We start from the raw sequence: 20,400 nt of genomic DNA, 5'->3' as shown, positions 1-20,400 counted from the left end.
GAAACAACAATATTGCGTAGAGATAGGCAAAGGTAGATAGTTTCACAGAAGGTAGCAAGCGAGGGATTCTTCCGATCTTTGTCCAGGACTTCAGAATGATTTTATTCGCCATTATCAACAGCTTTACCGCTTCTGAGCCCTCCCGGAGCTTCCGTGGATACTCCGCCCGGTCACAACGATGGAGACAGGAAGGCTTTTTGGGTCAAAATTCTAACTACCTGGTCTTTTTTTGTTTTTTATTATTATGTACCCCCACGGATGCTCCGAGTGGCTTGACACGGCTCTACTTCTGATGGCTACCTGGTATAATATACATACCGTTCTGTGGAGCGAATTGTGACAGAACACCCCTGCCACTTTCTCAAATTCACGGATAACGTGCCCTAAGAGAACGTAACACCTTCAACTCTATCAATTTGGTACAATGGCCAAAGGAAACTCGACACCACCGAGCCAGAAACCTCCCAGCGAGTATACGTATGTCTTGTCGCAGAATGTTGTCGATATCTTGTGCAATAGCTAACTGAGCTTCACAGACCGCAGGCATGTTTAACAATTTTGGGCTCCTTTACCGGTCTATTTTGTACAGTGGGATTCATGAACTCGTTCGGGGTGTTTCAAGAATACTATGGAAAGGAGCAGCTCGCCGATAAGTCCGAATCAACGATTGCATGGCTAGGCGCAATCAGTATCTTCTGCATTTTCTTCATCTCAGTATTCTCTGGCCAACTGCTTGATATGTTTGGACCTACTGTCAGTCAATTTTCCTGATAGCTAAAACGCAATAACTAATATGTGACACAGTTGATGCTCTGCGTGGGCTCGCTAGGCACCGTGTTTTCACTCATGATGGTCTCGCTCTGCAAGGAGTTCTACCAGTTCATTCTAGCGCAAGGGATCCTTCTCGGAATTTCACTCGCGCTGCTAACGTGCCCTATGCTCGCTCTTGTAGGACAGCACATCAAGGTGAAGCGTGGTGCAGCGCTGGGTATAGTGCTCGGCGGCTCTTCTCTCGGAGGCGTGATGTGGCCTATTGCGATCAACGAATTGCTTCAGAAACCAAACATTGGATACGGATGGACGATGCGAATTGTTGCATTCATCATGATCCCCCTACTCTCTGTCTCCTGCATTTGCTGTCGGCCACCTAAGAGAAGCCCTTCTCCAACTCAACAACCTATGTCTGACGATGAAGAGGCCACAATAACCGAGACAAAACCATCCGTCCCTAAAGCGGACTTTTCCGTTCTCAAAAAGCCCAGTCTTCAGCTATCCTGCCTCGCATTTTTCATCATCTATTTCGGGATGTTTTCTCCGTTTTTCTTTACAACCTCCTACGCAGTCGCGCAAGGGTTCTCAACCGACCTGGCGTTTTATACCATCTCAATTGTTAACGGTGCTTCGTTCTTCGGTCGTGTGCTTCCTGGTATTGTCGCGGACCGGTATGGAAAGTTCAACTGCTGTATCATCTTTACCTTCTTCTCTGGTATTATTGCTCTCTGCTGGACAAAAGCTACATCCGTGGCTGGTTTAGTTATGTTTTCTCTCGCATATGGATTCGCATCAGGAGTAGGCTTTTACAGTCGCACAAAGTTATATATGACCAGACTAACAATTATTGACGCAGGCTATCCTTTCTCTCCAGCAAGCCTGCGCAGCACATGTTTCCACGCCACAAACAATCGGTTTAACCATGGGCACTGTCATGGCAGCCACATCTTTCTCGTAAGACTTAGACATGCTTCGAGTTACTGCAAGCACCACAGCTAACAGTATGGACAGGGCTATGGCTGGAATCCCTATCAGTGGTGAATTGGCGGGTAAATACGGATATCTGGCACTGTCGATCTACTCGGGCGTGAGTCTCTTGGTAGGTAGTGTTCTATTGGTGGCGGCACGATTCGTACAGAGTAGAGAGCTGTTGGCTGTTGTGTAGAGAACTTATTGTGGGAGCTGTGGGTTTCTAACCTTCTTTAAAGGTGCCCTGTGCGTGATTGATAAACCTTATTTGACCATGGCAAATTGGCGACCATAGATCGTATAATATATGGCTCATTCCACTCTATTGATGCATTCATGGACTTGAGGGAGAAGAAGTCCGTCGGAAAGACTAGGTTAAAGAGATCATCCTGAAATATCAAACCATCCGTAAAAGAACTATACTAAATAACTTTTCCAGAACCCAAGACACTTCAAATAAACGCCAATATTCCCTCCGATGGCATATCGACTTCATGAAAATACACCGGAGCTACGAGCGAGAATGTCCGAAGCTATCAAGTCTCTCAGAAACTATGTCCAACATCTGTAATTATGAACCAAAATAACTTACTCTATTCTCAGAAATTGCCCAACGGCGAGTTGTCCTATCTATCCCCTTCGGAAAATACACATCAACCCTCTTCAGACGGTTGTCGGCGCCCCAGATATCCAGTAGTGTTAGCACGAAACTCTTATGTGGTCGGTTCAGCCGAAGAGTCGCGTATTGAATCCGTTGCAGTAGCTGCTCACTGATGAACTCTGCGATATCCATCTGTCGCATTGTAAAATGGGTACCTGGGGTGCCGCACAGCTCGAGGGGTATTTTGTATAGTATATCTAGGGCCTCTGCTGTGATCTACTTGTTGAGTAGGAGGACGGCGGGTGTGGTGCGAGTGATGTATATGCGGGGCTTGAGGCAGTCGGGGTCGGACGCCGTACCCTCGCTAATACGCTCTTCTGCTAAAGTCTTAATATGGCGCTCTATTGTATCGTAACCTCTTTTGTATTCGTTTGGGTCCATGCAATATGGATATATCATACGACGGATTTCGACAGGTAGATCGAGGAAGGATGGCATGGTTATAAGAGTAAATTAGGTTGATGGTGACTCTCTGAATCAATTATAATTGTTCAGCATGGTGTGAAGCTGAAGTCGTGAAGTCGTGAGCTAGGATGAGAGGTCACGAGATCATGTTGTCATGTCCCAGCTTACTTGCTTGGTTCTGCTATACTTAGGACTATCTACAGAAGCAGTAGCACTCCATGCTGATCAAACCCCGCGTTTTGTTCACTAGCGTCTATCTTCTATATTGGTAATTATAACCATCTTGATTTGCCCTGATACGTTAGATTTCCGCTCCGCTTTCATCGGGTATTTGGAAACCTCCTTCTTTAGCTCCGGGTGTTTCTACAAGGCCCGTGCACTATAAATTCAGTCCGGTATTGGTGGATTGCCACAAAATGGTTAGAAAATTTTCTCAGAAATACCCGGGGAGATAACAGTATGGAAAAAGTGAAGTTTTTCCGGAGGATTCCCGGCCATGTTATTCAGAGTATAGAGTTGATCGGGTTCTAAATAAACATATAGATTATAGCCACCGAGGTATTATAACTAAAGAATAATACAGTAGACCTGATACCCCGCATAGATGACAGCCTTGATATACACACTTTCCTCTCCCCTTTACCGGTACTGGTATGAGCATTCACTCATTATTCAACACGGGGAATTTTCACCGGCACTCGTATCATCCACTGTAGAAGCTCATAGGCAAGCTGAGTGACTGTGAGCGCAGTCGTTTCCGCTTTGTTATCATAGACCGGCGCAAACTCGACAATATCTGCTCCGACAATTGGTAGGTTGGCTTTCGACAGCCCGCTCAGAATCTGCAGAAGTTCGCGGGTGGTCCAGCCGCCTGGTTCGATGGTTCCAGTGCCAGGAGCAAATGCTGGGAACGAGAGAATCAGTCAACCGCTCAGGGATTCATCCCCAATTTTTCACTTACCAGGGTCGAGTGCATCAATGTCGATGCTTACATAGACCAAGTTGTCGCCAACGGTTTCCACAATTCGACTCACAATCCCCTCAATGCCAAGCTCATCAATCAGTCGGGCACGTATGTGTGTAAAACCACACCGGGCATCGTTGTTGAGATCATAGTTCTGATCCATCAGCATAGACCTGGATCCTAGGTGCATGTTACCCTGTTCGAGCAGCAGGCCCTCTTCGTGAGCAATATGAAGCATGCTCCCATGCGTCACCTCCGAGTATTTGGTCAAGCCTCCACCCAGCTGTCTTGGGTCCCATGTGTCTAAATGGGAGTCAAAATGTAGAATAGCGACTTTACCCCAGATTGGATTCAATGCCCGAAGTGCGGGCAGGGCTGTGACTTCCGGTTAGCAGCTGTGGAGAAATCATAATGGGATGCATCGAGCGCAATGTACTGATTGTGTGGTCTCCGCCAAAGGAGAGTAATCTGACATGATCTGCCTTTTGCGAGTTTCGAGGTTTTCTGGATCCGATCGATTTCCAGCCTGCCTCCAGTTGTTGGATGGCCTCGAGCTTGTCGAAGGGCGTGTTGGAGATATCTCCACAGTCCACCACCGCAGCCCAATTGAGGAACGGATTAACGCCATGATCCATACTGTGTGGCTGTTACTTCCGCGTGTCAAACCAAACCCCCCTCATCGGGGCCATACCTGTATGCGAAGCCAGGTTCCAGTCTCTGCGATCCAGATCGAACCGCCGACGGTCCGAACCGTTCTCCCGGTCGATAGGTCACACCCAGATCAAAGGGAGCCCCAACAATCCCGATGTCAAAAGATTCATCAGCCGAGGGGTCAAAACAGTTGGTCCAGTTGAGGTGTGCAAATGTTGCAATCCCGCTGTATGGCGTGCTGAAATCATTCTCCATGTGAAACTGATCTTGGGCTCCCAGCAGCCTCATATGGCGAGCCTTCCCAAATATGCTGCTCTCAATGAACGACGATGATGAGGAGCCAATTAATGGTTGCTGAGCCACTTCATACGGAACTACAAGGGCGGCCGTCAGTGGCAACAATGCTGGCCAGGCGATGGCGACTCCCCCAGGACTCATCGTTTCTCATCAACTCGGTATCTGAGGCTGCTTGGACTTTGAGAACTGTTTTGTAGAGGCTCGAGAGCGGATCTGGGGACCAATTTATTGCAGAAGGCAGCTAAGCCTGTAGCTTCAAAAATCCTTGCTCTCTGTCTTGGAGCGTTTTCGGGTGAAGCGCCAGTAGGCGCCATCGACGTTTGCGGCTATCTTAACTAGAAAGGGTAATGGAACCGCAGTACACCGAGACTATGAAGATCATATCGATAGGTCCCGACTCACACCCGGATCACATGGCTCGTAGCTTTGTTGCAGGTGAAAGTGGCTGCTTTCGAAAACTGCTGGTGCTTGATACGGATTCTCTGAGACAATTACAAAAGTTGACCTGTCGCCCTATGCGATCTTATGGTTGACATTCAATGAATATATCTGCAGCCTTACCATGGAGCCGTTAAAATACGGTTTGGATCATCCTTTTTGTAAAAAGCTGTCAGTTTGGAGCAGATAACCTTGTACCATTGTATTACTACAAGCAAAATTGAATTTGCCTACAAGATGTGTCATCTGAATCGACCTTAGAGTTGTCTTTCCGTGCAGTACAGCTCTCTAACAATCGCTTAGTTTTCCATATCTTCTAATGGGCTCCCATGCAGAATTAGGTTTTCATAGCAGTGAAATCCTTTTTTGTTGCCTGCTGGATTCCCGATTTCAAGACATCCAGCCCCTACAAACTAGAACTAGTTGTGGATATTTCCCTAGAAAAATGCAGCACTCCTATTGTAAGCTGAAGTCTATACATATTCGCTTGGTCAAACTCCATGCTACTATATATGCAGCTAAGGCTGTGCGTCATGCGGATCGTCGTTACCCTTATCCATCCTTGCAAATGCATGCAAGACCTCTTGGTCCCAATTGGTCCAGGCGACAATCACATATTCCAGAAGGCCGACGGTGTACAGAGCCAGACATTGACCGATCCAAAGACCAGCCAAGCCGTAGCCTCGTGTAGCAAGCCAGATCCCCAACGGCAGAGCTGCCGCGTAGTAAGTAAAGATATTGATAGCCGCGCCAAGATGTTGTTTTCCGATTCCTCGGAGACACCCCCCACAGCTGCTATTTAGTCCATCCGCAACCTGGAAAGCTGCTACATACGGCATCACGTCACCAACCAACTGCACCACTGCGGCATCGTCGTTGAAAATCTCGCCAAATTGGTACCGCGTGAGCATCAAAATAATTAGGATAACAGCTCCCACGGAGACACTCAGCCAGGCGGCCACATGGCCTGTCAGAGCGGCACCCTTGGAGTCCCGGGCGCCGAGAAGGTTTCCCACTCGATTGGAGGCCGCGACACCGATCCCAAAAGGCACTGTGTTGAGAATTTGATCGGAGGTCATAATAATACTCTGTGCCGCCATGGGAATAGTACCCAACCATCCGGCGGCAATCGCAACGATCTCGAATGCCGCCCATTCCGCCCCAACATGAAGAATCCCCAGCAGCGCTAGGCGAGTAAAGATTCCGGTATTGTGGAAAGCCTCTCGTGACAGACCACCCCAGCACTGGTAGCCTGCGACGAAAATGGTATACAGACCGAGAAGGAAGAAGGAGAGCCAGTAGGATAATCCCGTTGCCAGCGGGGCACCCAGCAGACCATGTCCCCACAAATTACAGAAAAGGTGGTTTAGGCCAATGTTAATCGGGGCCACAATCAGTAGCACGTATGTGCTGGGGGAATTGATGCCTAAGCTTCACTTTTTAGCCGCGCTTCGATAATGGGCAAGGGTTACAAGAGATATACCTTGCGCCTGCAAATACTTTTTCAGGGCCTCAAAATATATGTACCCCAGACCCCCCGGAATTAGGTAGGTCAGAAACTGAGCTGCATCTTTGGCCAGCGCTGGGTCTTGTCGCAGCGTAAGAAAAAGGTGTTCTGAAAGGCTCCAAAGCAGAGTCACTGGAAGGTACAACAGCCCAAGCACAAGGAAGGCTCGCTGCAGGTAAATGCCAAGTTGATACCTATTCGTACTCCCCGTAAAAGCCGAGGACGCAAGCGTATCGAGGGCAGTGGTTCCTCCCAGCGCAATCAACCAGGCGGTACAAGTGGCGAACATATAGGCAAATGCAGCGGCCGCGAGGTTTTCCGGAGACGAACGACCAACCACCAGTATCGAAAAGGTCTGCAAACTGTTTTGTAGCGCATAGGACATGATCACGGGGAGGGAATGGTGAAGCAGAAGGAAAGCCTCATTGGCAAAGGCTGGAATGCATTCTAGGTTTCTGGACCGGGAGAGCCCCGCCGCGAGCAGAGGTGAGTGTTCGTCAGAGGCGAGGTGCATAGTGGAGAGAGTGACGAGATGAGGGAGATTGGAATTGACCAGAGGAGTTCTGCACGGGCTTGTTTGTATATGCTGTAGACCCTAAGCTGACGGCGGCCCGGGCTTCCTCTTTAGGGTTGATAACCGCAGCTCCGGTTTCCGCGCGCCACCGATGTAAAATTGAACTTCCCGGCGGTTGCCACTCCAAGGCATGTATCCGCTGCTGTTCTCCAAACATCCCCCCAAAATTGACAATTATGGAAGACGTGATGTCGGTTCCCAGACTTAATTTCCCAGACAGAAATCGCGCCCCCTGTGCCAATTGCAAAACTGCCAAGCGCAAGGTCAGTTCACTCTGCAGCTAGGAAGCCCCTACGATCCCCTCTGCCCGGCCTAACGCTCTGGCTGATATAGTGCGACCGGGCAACGTCCCTCTCCTGTTCCCGATGTCGCAAGCATAACATCGCGTGCATTCCCTCCGCCACGGCTCGATGGCGAGTAGAAAGTATCGATTCTACCGGACAGCGACTGCGGCATTCTTATCGCGCGGCTCGAACCGAAGGGTCTGTATCCTCGCCAGTAGAGCAGACGGCTACACAGACACCCTCGTCACCCCCCTGTGGCGCCTCTATTACTCCCCTCCCCTTCACCAATTTTGACCTGGTAGAAATTAATGTCCCTCCCTTTCCAGCCATCGACGAGGACTTGCCGCCCGACCTGGATCCCGTTTCCAATTCCGCACTGTCGCCGAGTGCCTCGGCCGCGCTGCCTGCGATTGGGGACCTACCCGCGGAGCTCGACGACCCTTATCTCATTCCAGCTCCCGCAATAGCACCCTGGCCGACCTCATACTTGTGGCAGGCCTTCGTGCAGTCGATTGCGCCCGGGGTCAGTCTCGAGGAAGAGGGAAGTGATAATAAGCTGACTCAATATTTCGCCTCACGAGTGGCTGGCACCCCCTCGTTGTTCTCGGCCATTATCTTCCTGTCCCATGCGGTCAAAACCAACTGGACCACTGATATATCGTCACACATCGATTCTACTGTAATAGCTGCCGTCGCTATTGCCATGGAGCAAGAGGCTGTGGCGCATATAGGCGAGGCTATGTCCCGGCACTTGCAGCCGCCGCCGCAGAGCTCGGCGCATTGCATCACCACCTTGACCACCTTAATCACCTTATGCTCAGCCTACATTGCCCAAGGCAATATCCCCAAACTCTGGGCCTGTCTGCAACAAGCCATGGAAGTAGCTCGGAAAGGCTTCGCAGCCAGTGTCGCTATCGATGAATCGTTTCTGTTTTTAGTACGCTGGCTGGGCTACATCCACATTGTGGCTATGCTGGATGAAACGGGCTACTCGATAGATGCTCCTAATTACTTCAGTATCGCTGCCCAACAGGGTCACAGTTCACTCAATCCCGAGGCCATCTTCCACGATGTGGATTCCTTTCTAGGCATTTCACAGGCGGTGGGCGATCTCCTGTATCGCCTGGGCCGCATAATCCGTTTTCAAAGGTATCCCTCTACGGGGGATACGAACAAGACAGATATCACGGATATGGAAATTCGCATGCAGCTGATCCTACGAAAGTTGAAAGCCTACAAACAGGACGGCAGAGAGCTTCCATCTCATTTCGATCACTATAATGAAGCCTTGGTTCATACTGCCTTACTTCGCCTCCTCGAGTTCAAACAGGAGAATCCTCAGTCGAAACTCATGCAATCAACTGTGGCTCAGATCCTTGATTCTTGCGCTGCAGTCCCAGAGAAATCACCAGTTGCCAAGCTGATGCTTTTCCCGCTATTCTGGGCTGGGGTTCATACCACGCGGCCAGTGTATCAAAGCTTTATTCTCCGGCGTCTTGAGGTCTTGAGGAGTGGATGTTGTTTCTCCAACGTTGGTCATTTGATAGAAATTATCGAGCAAAGGTGGCTGGGCCACAAAAATGGTGAGCACAGCCAAGGTACGCATCGCCCCCTCCCTTAAGTGTTCCTCTTACATGACTAAGACCCGATAGTATCGAAGAGTGCCTCAGTGTGTGTACTTTTTTGAGGATTCATCAATCTTTTGGTAATGCTTTTGTAATATGCGGGCCAGTATGTCCAACAATATCATGTCCTAACGATAAACGACCCTCGTAGAACCCTAAATTGCGTTTCCACTACAGCTATTTATATAAGCTTACAGTCCCATTTAAATTCTGGGCGTAGACTTCTCCAAGAATCTGGGCAGGGTGCTCTGGTCATGCACCTTGGATAGAGAGACAGGATTCTTTAGATCAGATGGCTGTGGAGAAAGACCGGGCCCATACAAGGCCATATCAGGGGCGATTCCCTCTGCGTTCACCCTTTCTCGTATCAATAGGTATGGAAGAACGGATCCCAAATGCCCGCGACAGCAAGATTGCGGCGATATGGCTTTAGGAGGGAAAGTCAGACTCGGCGATAGTTTGTGTGGGGGGCGAGCCTGGGAGGGATGCAACCGGTAGAGGTTGCGGCACTGTGAGAATCATCGGACCAATTCTCGATACGGAGGCTACGCTGTTTCTTCTGTCAAGCTGGACTGGACAGATTTTTCTTTTTTTTTTTTTTTTTACCTGTATAAGTACCAGCTTAATACGCCTTTGAGATCCCTCACCCATGCATCGAAGCTCAAAAACAAGCCGAGCCTTTCCTAGTTGCTGCTTCCCCCGACGTCTGAACCATGGCATCCCTGCATCCTTTTGACCCCATCACGGCAGACGAGATCCGGCTGGTGGTCCGCATCCTCGAGAAGAGCTTCTCTGGAGTGAAATTGCGATACAAGCGCAACGACATCCAGGAGCCCATGAAAAAAGAGGTGATACCCTACATCGAGGCGGAGCGCTTAGGGCAGCCACTTCCACCCAAGCCCTCTCGTCTCGCCTACGCCATTTTCCATCGCCTTGATAACCGTGCTTTCTACAAGGCCTTGTTCGACTTAACTTCCAAAGCCGTTATCTATGCAAAGGAGCTACCTAAGCATGTACAGGTAGGGTTTCCTTGGACATGGGCCGGAATGATTATCGACTAATCCATTGTTGCATGCAGGGCCCGGTCGACCTGGATGAGATGGAAGAGATAGAAAAGATTTGCCAACAACAGTGGTTATCCAAAAGATTGCGAAGATGCAGCTGCCACCTGGAGTCGTGGTCTGTACGGAGCCTTGGATGTACGGTACTGACACGGCCAATGAGAATCGCCGACTCTTCCAATGCTATCTTTACGTGGTCGAGATCAACCACCCAGAAAACCACCATTACTCCGTGCCATGTCGGTTCTCGCCTGTCTTTGGCATAACTCATGAGCTCGTCCGGGTCGATTACTTGCCAACAGGTCTGGATCATACAGTAAGAGAAACGCAACCATGGAAGCCTGTGAAGACCGTTCAGTACGCACATGAGTTGCTGGATGAGCCGATGCGACAGGATCTGAAGCCCTACATCGTACAGCAGCCTCAGGGCGCTTCCTTCTCCACCGAGGGCAATGTGGTCAGTTGGCAGAAATGGCGCTTCCGCGTAGGCTTCAACAGCCGAGAGGGCTTGGTGATCTACAATGTGACATATGATGGCCGAAATACTTTCTACTGCCTTTCTTTATCAGAAATGACAGTGCCTTACGGAGACCCTCGCGCGCCTTATCATCGCAAACAGGCTTTTGACATAGGAGATGTCGGTTTTGGCATCACGGCCAACCAATTATCCTTAGGGTGCGATTGCTTAGGACACATTCACTATTTTGACGGGCACACAGTCAACTCATCGGGTGAGCCGAAGCGCTTGGATTCAGTTATCTGTCTCCATGAGGTCGACCAGGGTCTCCAGCACAAGCATGTTAACTACCGCACAAACACGGCTACGGTCGTCCGTAACCGCCAGCTTGTCGTCCAGATGATTTGTACCTTTGCCAACTATGAGTATATTTTTGCCTTTATCTTCGATCAAGCCGCGAACATCGAACTTGAAGTCCGTGCCACGGGCATCCTCTCCACGACTCCCTTTGACGATGACACTGAAGGGACACTTCCTTGGTCGACAACAGTGGGTCCAGGGGTGGCAGCCCCATACCACCAGCATCTCTGGTCTTTGCGGATTGACCCGGCTATCGATGGGTTTAAGAACACCGTGTTCTACGAAGACAGTGTTCCAATGCCGATCAGTGAGTACAACCCCTACGGTGTGGGCTATATCACCGAGAAAATCATTATGAAAACATCCGGGAGCGCACAAACTAGCGTGGATCGGCATCGAGTGTTCAAGATGTGCAACGCGAATGTGATCAACCCCCTCACCAAGAAGCTCGTCGCATACAAAATCCACACCGTGCCCAGCCAGATGCCTTTGGCGCACCCCAGCACGTTTGGTTACCAGCGAGCTGGCTTCGCGACCCAACCGATTTGGGTCAGCAAGTACAAAGGTGGCGAGCTGTATGCGGCCGGCGAATTTACGAACCAGAGTACATCCTCCCAAAATGAATATTCCGAGGGCATTGACGCATGGGTGGGGAGGAAGGACCCCATTGAAAATGAAGATGTTGTAGTGTGGCACGGTATGCCTTCCCATGCCCTACCCCGTTTTTTTTTTCTCAAGTGCCCTTTCGTCTTTATGGCTGAACTAATCATGCGTTTGTTTCGTTTCCTAGCTTTTGGGCTAACTCATAATCCACGACCGGAGGATTTCCCCGTTATGCCCCACGAGAAGATCAATGTTGTCCTTAAGCCCGATCATTTCTTTGCCAAGAATCTGGCACTTGATGGTCCCCCTTCTACCCAGGCATTCAACAAGTCTGTCTTGCATGAAGAACCTTTTAAGTCCGTTTGTTGTTCGGGTAACTCTGTATCAGGGAATGCAAAACTCTTTAGGATAATCTAGGGAAAGCTATTCTGTGGCAGGTAGACCAATGAATGAAAATGTAATATATATATATATATATATTTATATATTAAATAAATAAAAATAAAAATAAAGGGGTCCTTCTCCTGGGACATTGCATAAAATCTTGACCAAGAAGAATTCCTTTGTAACTTGCCAAATATATATGCTTAGAGTTGATCGGGTTCCCCACCCCGCAAAACCCGGGAAACCCTCAAAAGTCATATGACCTGGAAATCAAGATAATATATTATCAATTATATATATATACAATTAATAGAGATATACTCTGTAGAGCTTTAAAAATTGGTTTTAAGTTACGCTCTAAACCTGAAAAGGTAGGCTGTTGCTTGGTCATTAGTCACCTTACCTATCTAGGCCTAGTACCGGGTTTCGGGTTTCTTGGGTCGGGGTCGACCTAAATCTATCAAAAACCCGACTCAATAACAAACAACAACTCTAATCCGGTATCTTATCAGCACGTGGCTAACCATGTAATGCGGAACTGTTCCGATCACTGCTAAAACTCGCCCTGCAGACGACAAGTTGCCCCACAATTTGATCATTTATCTAATCGGATCGGAACACTTTGTGCGGTCATTCCGAGTCCCATTTTCTCTTCCCTTCTCTGCCCTCACTTGGCTCTATATATCCCCTCATCCAGCTTGTCGCACGTTTCTTCCCTGTAGCCAAAACTCCAATTGTTCTCAGTGATCCCGTCCCAGTTGGCTTCCCCAACACGCCCGATTGACTGCGACCAATTTCACCAACCACAGATGGACCGCGACCAGTTCAGAGCCGCTGCGCAAGCAACGGTAGATGACAGTCAGCACTAACTCTTCTTGACCCTTGATATATAAACCCTAACCATATATACAGTCATCAACTACTTTGATAGTGTCCCCGACCGGCGCGTCTGCCCCACGGTCGACCCAGGCTACCTCCGTCCCCTAATCCCCGAGCAACCCCCCGCAGAACCAGAAGAATGGTCGCAAATCCAGGCCGACGTCGACACCAAGATCAAACCCGGTCTGACGCACTGGCAACATCCGAACTTCATGGCCTTTTATCCCGCGACGGTTACCTACCCGAGTATCCTGGGTGAGATGTACTCAGCTGCGTTCAACGCCCCCGCATTCAACTGGCTATGCTCCCCGGCCTGCACGGAACTGGAAACAATTGTCCTGGACTGGGTAGCGCAGGCTTTGAACCTTCCTAAATGCTTTATGAGCTCTTCAGAGAACCGTGGTGGTGGTGTGCTCCAGGTTAGTGCCAGTGATACTATCGCCACCGTTATGGTGGCTGCTCGGGAACGGCGCGTACGCGAGCTGGCATTAGCCGAGGGATTGAAGGAGGGAACTCTTGAGTATGAGGACAGGGTGATGGACCTCCGACCCAGACTGGTTGCGATGGGAAGCAACCAAGCGCACAGTAGCACTGCAAAGGGCGCATTGATTGCAGGCACTCGGTATCGGAGTGCCGCCGCCAAGTTGGAGAATAACATGGAGCTTACCGGAGACGATGTACGGGCTGTTCTTGAGCAATGCGACAAGGACAACTTGACCCCATACTATATCACTCTAAGCATGGGAACGACGAGCACGTGTGCTGTTGATCGCATCTCTGAGATCACTGCCGTGCTCCAGGAGAAGCCTTCTTGGCAGCGGATCTGGGTGCACATCGATGCGGCATATGCCGGTTCAGCCTTGGTCGCGGATGAGTTTCAGTATCTCTCCAAGGAGCTTGCCGAAGGCGTTGACAGTTTCAATTTCAACATGCATAAGTGGTTGCTGGTCAACTTTGATGCAAGGTAAGCGCTCCTCACGTTATCTTTCAGTCGTCCATACTAACCTTGGGGTAGCTGTCTCTTCATCCGCAACCGATTCGATCTCACTGATGCTCTGGACATCACCCCCGCGTACCTGCGCAACCCGTACTCCGAATCCGGCCAGGTGATCGACTACCGCAACTGGAGCATTTCTCTCGGTCGTCGATTCCGCGCATTGAAGATCTGGTTCGTCATGCGTAGCTACGGTGTCAATGGACTCAAGGCACACATCCGGAAAACTATCCGAGTAGGCGAGGATTTCACAAGTCTGGTGCGCTGCCGGTCCGATCTTTTTGAACTCATCACCAAACCCGCATTCGGCTTGACCGTTTTCCGCATCAAGGACCCCAGAGCCCAGGCCAATGGGTCCGCAGTCAATGGAACTATTGTCGCAAAGCCTAATGAAAAACACGATGCCCTTACGAAGGAAGTATACGAGCTTATCAACTCACGTGGCGAGATCTTCATCACCTCCACCGTTGTTTCGGGTATCTATGCGATCCGCGTCATCTGCGCCAACGAGGCGGCAGATGAGAAGTATCTCCGTCGGGCGTTTGAGATTCTTGTTGAGACTACGGACGAGGTGTTGGGTCGATCGAATTGAGCGTGGTTCATGCTGCTCCGGTTGATGATAAATGTGAAATGATCTTTATAAAGTAAACTACTTCTAGTCTGTTTTAGATATTAAACGAACTATGTACATGTCCTTCGATTAAATGCACCCCCATTTAAATTCATTTTCGAGCCTTGCTTCTATCAAAGCAATGTATGTATAAATCCTGTAATAGTAGTATATAGGGCAGACGCACACATTTCCCATGAACGTCGGACACGTTCCGAGATGATCGGCGTATCTCCGTTATCCCCGCATCAGATATCAATTCCCTGCATATACACAACAGTATGCATTTGCAGACAACCAACACCTTAACGTTATCCCTCCGATCAACAAACCATAAAAATGTCACCCTCAACTCCAAAGTAAGGCCCCAAATCACAAACCCGCAAATTCCTGAACCCTTTAACAAGACCCAGACACATCCTCGTAACAGGCGCCACAGGCTTCATCGGCGCCCATGTAGTCGACAACCTGCTAGCACGCGGCCTAACCGTCCGCGCAGCAACACGCTCCAAACAAAAAGGCGAGCAAATGAAAGCCGCCAGGCCGCAACATGCCTCCCGACTCGAATTCGTCGAGATACAAGACTTCTCGCAGATCGGAGTCTTCGACGATGTCATGGAGGGTATAGACGGGGTCATCCACGTCGCGAGTGTACGTCTCAACCCATCATTCTGCCTTCTAACCCCGATCCTTTCTAACTGGTTACAACAAAGCCATTCACATACGATACTAAAAACAACGAACAAGAACTCATCATCCCGGCCATAAACGGCGTGAAATCTATCCTCTCCGCCTCGGCGAAACAACCCAGGGTGAAACGCGTTGTCCTTACATCCTCGTTTGCGTCCGTGGTTGATATCTCCAGAAAATATGAGGGCGATTTCACCTACACCGGTTCCCATTGGAATCCCTTAACCTACGAAGAAGCCATCGACCCCGCTACGGACGCGGTAGTAGCGTACCGGGGATCGAAGAAATTCGCCGAACTGGAAGCCTGGAAGTTCATCGAGCAGGAGAAGCCCTTATTCGATCTCGTTACGCTTTGTCCGCCCATGACCTTCGGTCCTGTCGTGCACCCTGTAAGCGGTGTGGCGGGGTTAAACGAGTCGAATGCGGTGCTGTGGAGTGTTGCTTCCGGGGCGGAACCGTTGCCTGTTGCCAGGGTTTCGGCGTGGATTGATGTGAGGGATTTGGCGGAGGCGCATGTGCAGGCTTTGTTGAGGAATGAGGTTGGTGGGAAGCGGTTTGTTCCTGCTTCTGGGGAGCCGTTTTCGTATGAGTTGGCGGCGGATATTATTAAGGGGAGGTTTGCCTGGGCCAGGGAGACCGTTACGGGGAATTATGAGAGTGGGAAGAAGCCTGTTCAGGCGTATAAGTTGGATGGGGAGGCTGTGACGAGGGAGTTAGGTGTGGAGTTTAGGAGCTTTGAGGAGACGGTTGTTGATTTGGTGGGCCAGGTTAAGAAGACATTTGCTTGATTTTGCTATTGGGGCTATTTATAGATAGAGATACTACAAGAGTACATGATTCGGTATGTGGTTGTCCAAGTTGTTGTGTGGTTTATAGGGGATCTTTAAGACACCGACGTAGCACTGGGATAGATAAGACACCATCACTCTCTGTGTGCAGTTGAGGGCATTGATGCAGTATATATCACGAGACACAGTTAAACAATTTCAAGCCATGAATAGACACTACACTTCATGAGCCAGGAACAGCAGGCTGTTATGTACTTCCCATGATGTCAACAGTATGAGCGCGAGGCTCTTGGTTCTCATTGGTCCGGATATGCCAAGACTCATCTATGAGATCCACAAATACCAAAGAAGGTTAGCGAACAATTTCAAAGGTTTGCACAGTTCTGAGCTAAGCCTAATGCGGACTTTTCCTCATGAACCTGCTGAAAGAAGCTAGTATAACTGATAACTGCCATCAGGAACATCTTCAATTCATATTCCTTTACTCTGTAATATTTACGTCTATATATTATGTAATCTGATGATTACTATATGCCCAGGTTTCACTGGATACATAGGATGTCAAGCCATGGCAATGTGTCGATAATTGTAATGCGCTTCTGGTGGAGCTAAGATATATATATCTCTTCGGGTTAGGGAAGACCACGATTCACACCGAGTATGGCTTATCACCCACAAAGCAATCGGAGCCATAACCTAGTACAAATAGGTAGAGGCCTTCAGCAGAACCAAAAAAAGATAAAGAAAAAGGTGCTCAAATTTCTGAAGTGCTAGTGGCAGATATCTAAAACCGTAGGTGAAATATTCCCGGGTTCCAACTCTATTTTATCCAGAGCCAGATTCTTTATGAGGGCAACGAAGAGCTAGACACTCCTTTTTATGTCCTTTTACACCATATATATCTAACACTATACAAACCTAGTACATACGACCATAGGGTGTGGAGAACAGGGCTTCCCGTCCGCTCAGCCGTACTTAAGCCACACGCCGGGAGGTTAGTAGTTGGGTGGGTGACCACCAGCGAATCCCTCCTGTTGTATGTTTTTAATTTTTCTCTTCTACCTCTACATTGTTTAGTGTTGTTCACTTGGGACAGGAGTCTCCTGTCTATCAAGATTCAAAGTCGTTGCTCATGAGCATGACTGCTAGGCAGTTTCCCCTTTCGTCTGATCGCCTCCGGGGGGTTCGTTGTCGCTGTTGCTTGAGCGCCATGATCGGTGTTATAGCCGGCATAATACATCGTCTTTGCGAGTGGCCGTTCTCCCCCTAGGCAAAGTTCCCCTATCTCACCATTGGACGCGTTCCCCATCCAACCGGGTGTCTCGTCGAGAGACTTGATACCCTCAACATGTAGCGTCGCAAGCAGAGGAGTCTTTTCTGATATCGACGCCCCGATCCGCAGCATTGCGAAAGAGTCGAGAGTCTTGGTCCATCGAGGAACCCACGCACTATAGAGGGCCAATGCCAGAAGACAAATCAAGAAAAGTCCTAATAATATCGAGACGAAGATAATTCCCCCACGGGAAATGTCCGGTTTTTGTACATCGGCACCCATATCGTAGGATATACCGATCGTCTGCTTTTGGAAGTTGTTCATCATCAACATGTCGTTGGCTAAAAATGCCGCCGAGGTGAATGCATTCTGTATTCGTTCGGAAGATGGCCCAGACGAGACCCCAGAGAAAAGCAAAAAGTACATCGCAATGTCTGCATATACCGTGACATTGCTATCCCGATGAATACGGGCATCACTCTCAAGGTATGTCCCCTTTAGACAGGGGTAAAATGTAGGCGACTCATGGTAGGTCACATCAAGAAGCGTAATGAAGGGAACGAGGCCAATACAACCAGGGTAGATGATGCCCGAGTTGGCATACGCTGCTAAGGCTGTGTGTTGCACATCAGCGAAAGACCCTTCTCCGAAAAGTGCCATGGCGATATTGAGAAGCGGGCCTTTATTTTTGACATTGCTCACATTCGTGGTTGCGTTGAGCGTATTCCACGCTGTATCGCTGTCTAGATCACGAGTAGTGAGACTGTGTGAGTTATTTCCAAAGGGGCTATTTTCGATCAACGGCCCAGGGACCTGGCCATTCTCGTAGTTCGGAAGTTCGAAGTAGCCCGTTGTGGTGTGGAGTTTTAGCTTCGTCGAATATTCTCCTGGGGTGACCTGTGGCTCAAAGCCTTCGGAAAAGCTCATTTTGAAATACAACTCCTCGCTAATGTCTTGTCGAGATCTTTGGTCTTTCCACGGAGATTGTGACATGTTGCCGGGCATGCATATCTCGACGGTATATGAAAATGAACTGTTATATTCGTAGCGGAGATAAAATGCGTCGGACGAAGGGTTGCAGTCTTCGGGAAGTATGGCTGCTGAGTTGTTCTCCCATATGGCTGTCGAATTGATGCGAGAAGCAAACTGGCGTACTAATCCAGTGTTGGTACCGGAGGGGAGCTGGGCCCAAAAGGGGTCAGCTATGGTGGTTATATTGGCGAGGGTGTTTTGGGACTTTGTCTGGAATGGCGAATAAGACGTTTCGCCAGTTTTATCGCCGAGAGTGACTGTGCCCGTACTAGAGGACCAGAGTCTCGGCTGTATATCAGTATTGACCGTGGATGCTAGAGTGAGTCTCAGCTTGGTTGCATCGAGTCCATCGTCAGCGCCTGACCAATCAGACATTGGAAACAGATCGGTGAAATCTGTAATATAGGTGAGGTGAACGGGAAGCCCGGTGGCACGCTTGATCGTGTGGAACGAGAGAAAAAGCTGCTGTATAGGCGATATAGCAGCACCTGCGGAAAAATGGATACTAAGAATATAGACCAGGTGTAGCAGGATAAGACCATAAATTTACCTAGAAGATGTAAAAACAGGGCAAAGAGTAGCAACCCAGACTTATACTTTGTCCAACCACCAAAGACGAGTTTTGTTAGGAGGTCAATGTCAGTCCACCCCTTGTCTGCTAGGGCCATGCTTTGTCTCAGGGTTGGCTGGTTGTCCTCTCGCCTCTGCTGGATATACACTACGGCGGCTTGCGAGCATACCGTAGATGTTAATGGGATAGTGAGCACGGACACCAGCGACTGGACAATCCTCGCTGCCCTGAGATATCTCTCGCTCCTGGAGAAGGATGCATCTAGGTCCTCGGTTAGGGTGGTCCCATCACCGGGGTGAGTGAGCATGCTGTCGGACGCGTCAGGTCCATAGCCCTTTCCACCGATGGGGCGCTGAACGAGGATGCAAATGACGACCCAAGCATACAGTGCTGCTGCTCCGTACAGCAGGATCAAGTACACGACGTATACGGAACGTTTCAGGGGAACAGAAGATTTTGGGGGGCTGGGCTGGTCGTTGCTGTCCACTGAATGATGCTCGGGACCAGGCGTGGAGACAGGCGAGATGGTAGCTGGGAAAGCGCGATCATCGTGCATTTTACCTGTTGATTTTCATATTTTGTACTCAACGATTTAAGGGTAGGTTGACTTATCCCTCGTCTAGTAGCTGGAGGTTGTTTGCGAACTATATATATAGGACAGTTAAACACAGCCTGATTGCATATTGGGGCGCAGTGGTGATGATGACAGAATATGCGCGACATGTTGTGTGTAAAATCAAGCCTTCTTCTGAGGGCTGAAGGGAGGGTGGAGAAGGCGCTAGTAGTGAGGCGATACATCCCCGTGGTTTCTAAGGCGCTGCTGAGTGGCCGGTTGTCCGTCTCCAAAACAGACCCACGCTCTTCATGCATCCTTAGTGCTGTGGGGCACGACCCCAACTTGATGATAATAGCACGAGACAAATTGGGACCCTTTTTCCCGCACTCTTGTTTGAACCTCGCCTGTCGGCCAAAAAGGTAGGCTAAATCACATGTGCCTTATTTGCCCTACATGTCGGAATGGGTTACTCCGTATAAGGTATCGACCAATAAATCTGTTTGTGTAATAGTTCTGTACTTCACACTTTAGTTAAGATAACATTAGTTAACTAGTTATATAAACATTCCAAGTGGACAGTGCGCCTTCCACTTCTGACATATAAACCGTCACGTTCTCTCCCTGTCATGAAGCCAATCACTAAACTCACTCCCTAACGTCTGAAAACCAGTTGCGGTTCCTAGCGAGGTGAGCTTTCCACCTTGCAGTTCACGACCCCAGGTATCTTTAATACTGCAATGTGATCCAGGCAATGGAGGGCAGTTGGGATATACCTAGCGTACACTGACAGTTTCTGTCGATATCCTGCCCCCTACAGGGCCAAGACTCCAAGAGGCGCAGCACTTTTGGTTCACATGCTGCCCATCTTAGGTGGCGGGACAGTGGACCAATAATCTATCATAATTTAACAACATGTGGTGATCGACATACACGAAGTGGGGGGAATCAGCGAGGTTAGTAGTTGGGTTCCAGCTGTGACGGACATGAATGAACTCT

At 49.3% G+C, this 20,400-nt stretch overlaps 8 protein-coding genes across 8 annotated transcripts; 4 read left to right on the top strand and 4 right to left on the bottom strand.

Moving 5' to 3' along the window:
* Positions 1–424: 424 nt before the first annotated feature.
* Positions 425–1,936, top strand: BDV27DRAFT_148761 (putative MFS monocarboxylate transporter; the record flags this gene model as incomplete). Its single annotated transcript, XM_032070959.1, has 5 exons — positions 425–477; positions 537–753; positions 805–1,569; positions 1,628–1,725; positions 1,783–1,936. 5 exons carry the CDS (start codon positions 425–427, stop codon positions 1,934–1,936), a joined length of 1,287 nt encoding a protein of 428 aa, XP_031923466.1.
* A 256-nt stretch (positions 1,937–2,192) lies between these two features.
* On the bottom strand, positions 2,193–2,542 carry BDV27DRAFT_161735 (uncharacterized protein; the record flags this gene model as incomplete). Its single annotated transcript, XM_032073269.1, has 2 exons — positions 2,193–2,273; positions 2,333–2,542. 2 exons carry the CDS (start codon positions 2,540–2,542, stop codon positions 2,193–2,195), a joined length of 291 nt encoding a protein of 96 aa, XP_031923465.1.
* A 932-nt stretch (positions 2,543–3,474) lies between these two features.
* Positions 3,475–4,859, bottom strand: BDV27DRAFT_161734 (agmatinase; the record flags this gene model as incomplete). Its single annotated transcript, XM_032073268.1, has 4 exons — positions 3,475–3,710; positions 3,768–4,145; positions 4,207–4,406; positions 4,462–4,859. 4 exons carry the CDS (start codon positions 4,857–4,859, stop codon positions 3,475–3,477), a joined length of 1,212 nt encoding a protein of 403 aa, XP_031923464.1.
* An 815-nt stretch (positions 4,860–5,674) lies between these two features.
* Positions 5,675–7,177, bottom strand: BDV27DRAFT_167881 (MATE family efflux transporter; the record flags this gene model as incomplete). Its single annotated transcript, XM_032074624.1, has 2 exons — positions 5,675–6,582; positions 6,640–7,177. The coding sequence occupies 2 exons, from the start codon at positions 7,175–7,177 to the stop codon at positions 5,675–5,677; spliced, it is 1,446 nt and encodes a 481-aa protein (XP_031923463.1).
* Positions 7,178–7,413: 236 nt separating this feature from the next.
* Positions 7,414–9,142, top strand: BDV27DRAFT_161732 (Zn(II)2Cys6 transcription factor; the record flags this gene model as incomplete). Its single annotated transcript, XM_032073267.1, has 2 exons — positions 7,414–7,500; positions 7,571–9,142. 2 exons carry the CDS (start codon positions 7,414–7,416, stop codon positions 9,140–9,142), a joined length of 1,659 nt encoding a protein of 552 aa, XP_031923462.1.
* A 717-nt stretch (positions 9,143–9,859) lies between these two features.
* BDV27DRAFT_148758 (copper amine oxidase) lies at positions 9,860–12,076 on the top strand (the record flags this gene model as incomplete). Its single annotated transcript, XM_032070958.1, has 4 exons — positions 9,860–10,165; positions 10,302–11,721; positions 11,815–12,000; positions 12,045–12,076. The coding sequence occupies 4 exons, from the start codon at positions 9,860–9,862 to the stop codon at positions 12,074–12,076; spliced, it is 1,944 nt and encodes a 647-aa protein (XP_031923461.1).
* A 744-nt stretch (positions 12,077–12,820) lies between these two features.
* BDV27DRAFT_167880 (bifunctional pyridoxal-dependent decarboxylase/aldehyde reductase) lies at positions 12,821–15,972 on the top strand (the record flags this gene model as incomplete). Its single annotated transcript, XM_032074623.1, has 5 exons — positions 12,821–12,869; positions 12,924–13,854; positions 13,906–14,409; positions 14,908–15,145; positions 15,208–15,972. The coding sequence occupies 5 exons, from the start codon at positions 12,821–12,823 to the stop codon at positions 15,970–15,972; spliced, it is 2,487 nt and encodes an 828-aa protein (XP_031923460.1).
* A 1,117-nt stretch (positions 15,973–17,089) lies between these two features.
* On the bottom strand, positions 17,090–19,404 carry BDV27DRAFT_161728 (uncharacterized protein; the record flags this gene model as incomplete). Its single annotated transcript, XM_032073266.1, has 2 exons — positions 17,090–18,765; positions 18,828–19,404. The coding sequence occupies 2 exons, from the start codon at positions 19,402–19,404 to the stop codon at positions 17,090–17,092; spliced, it is 2,253 nt and encodes a 750-aa protein (XP_031923459.1).
* Between the last annotated feature and the right edge of the window lie 996 nt (positions 19,405–20,400).

This window comes from Aspergillus caelatus (assembly GCF_009193585.1).
Source record: "Aspergillus caelatus strain CBS 763.97 unplaced genomic scaffold BDV27scaffold_215, whole genome shotgun sequence".
NCBI classification, from domain to species: Eukaryota; Fungi; Ascomycota; class Eurotiomycetes; order Eurotiales; family Aspergillaceae; genus Aspergillus; species Aspergillus caelatus.
The sequence above is the reverse complement of the archived record's forward strand: the minus strand, read 5'-3'. Positions and strand labels throughout refer to the sequence as shown.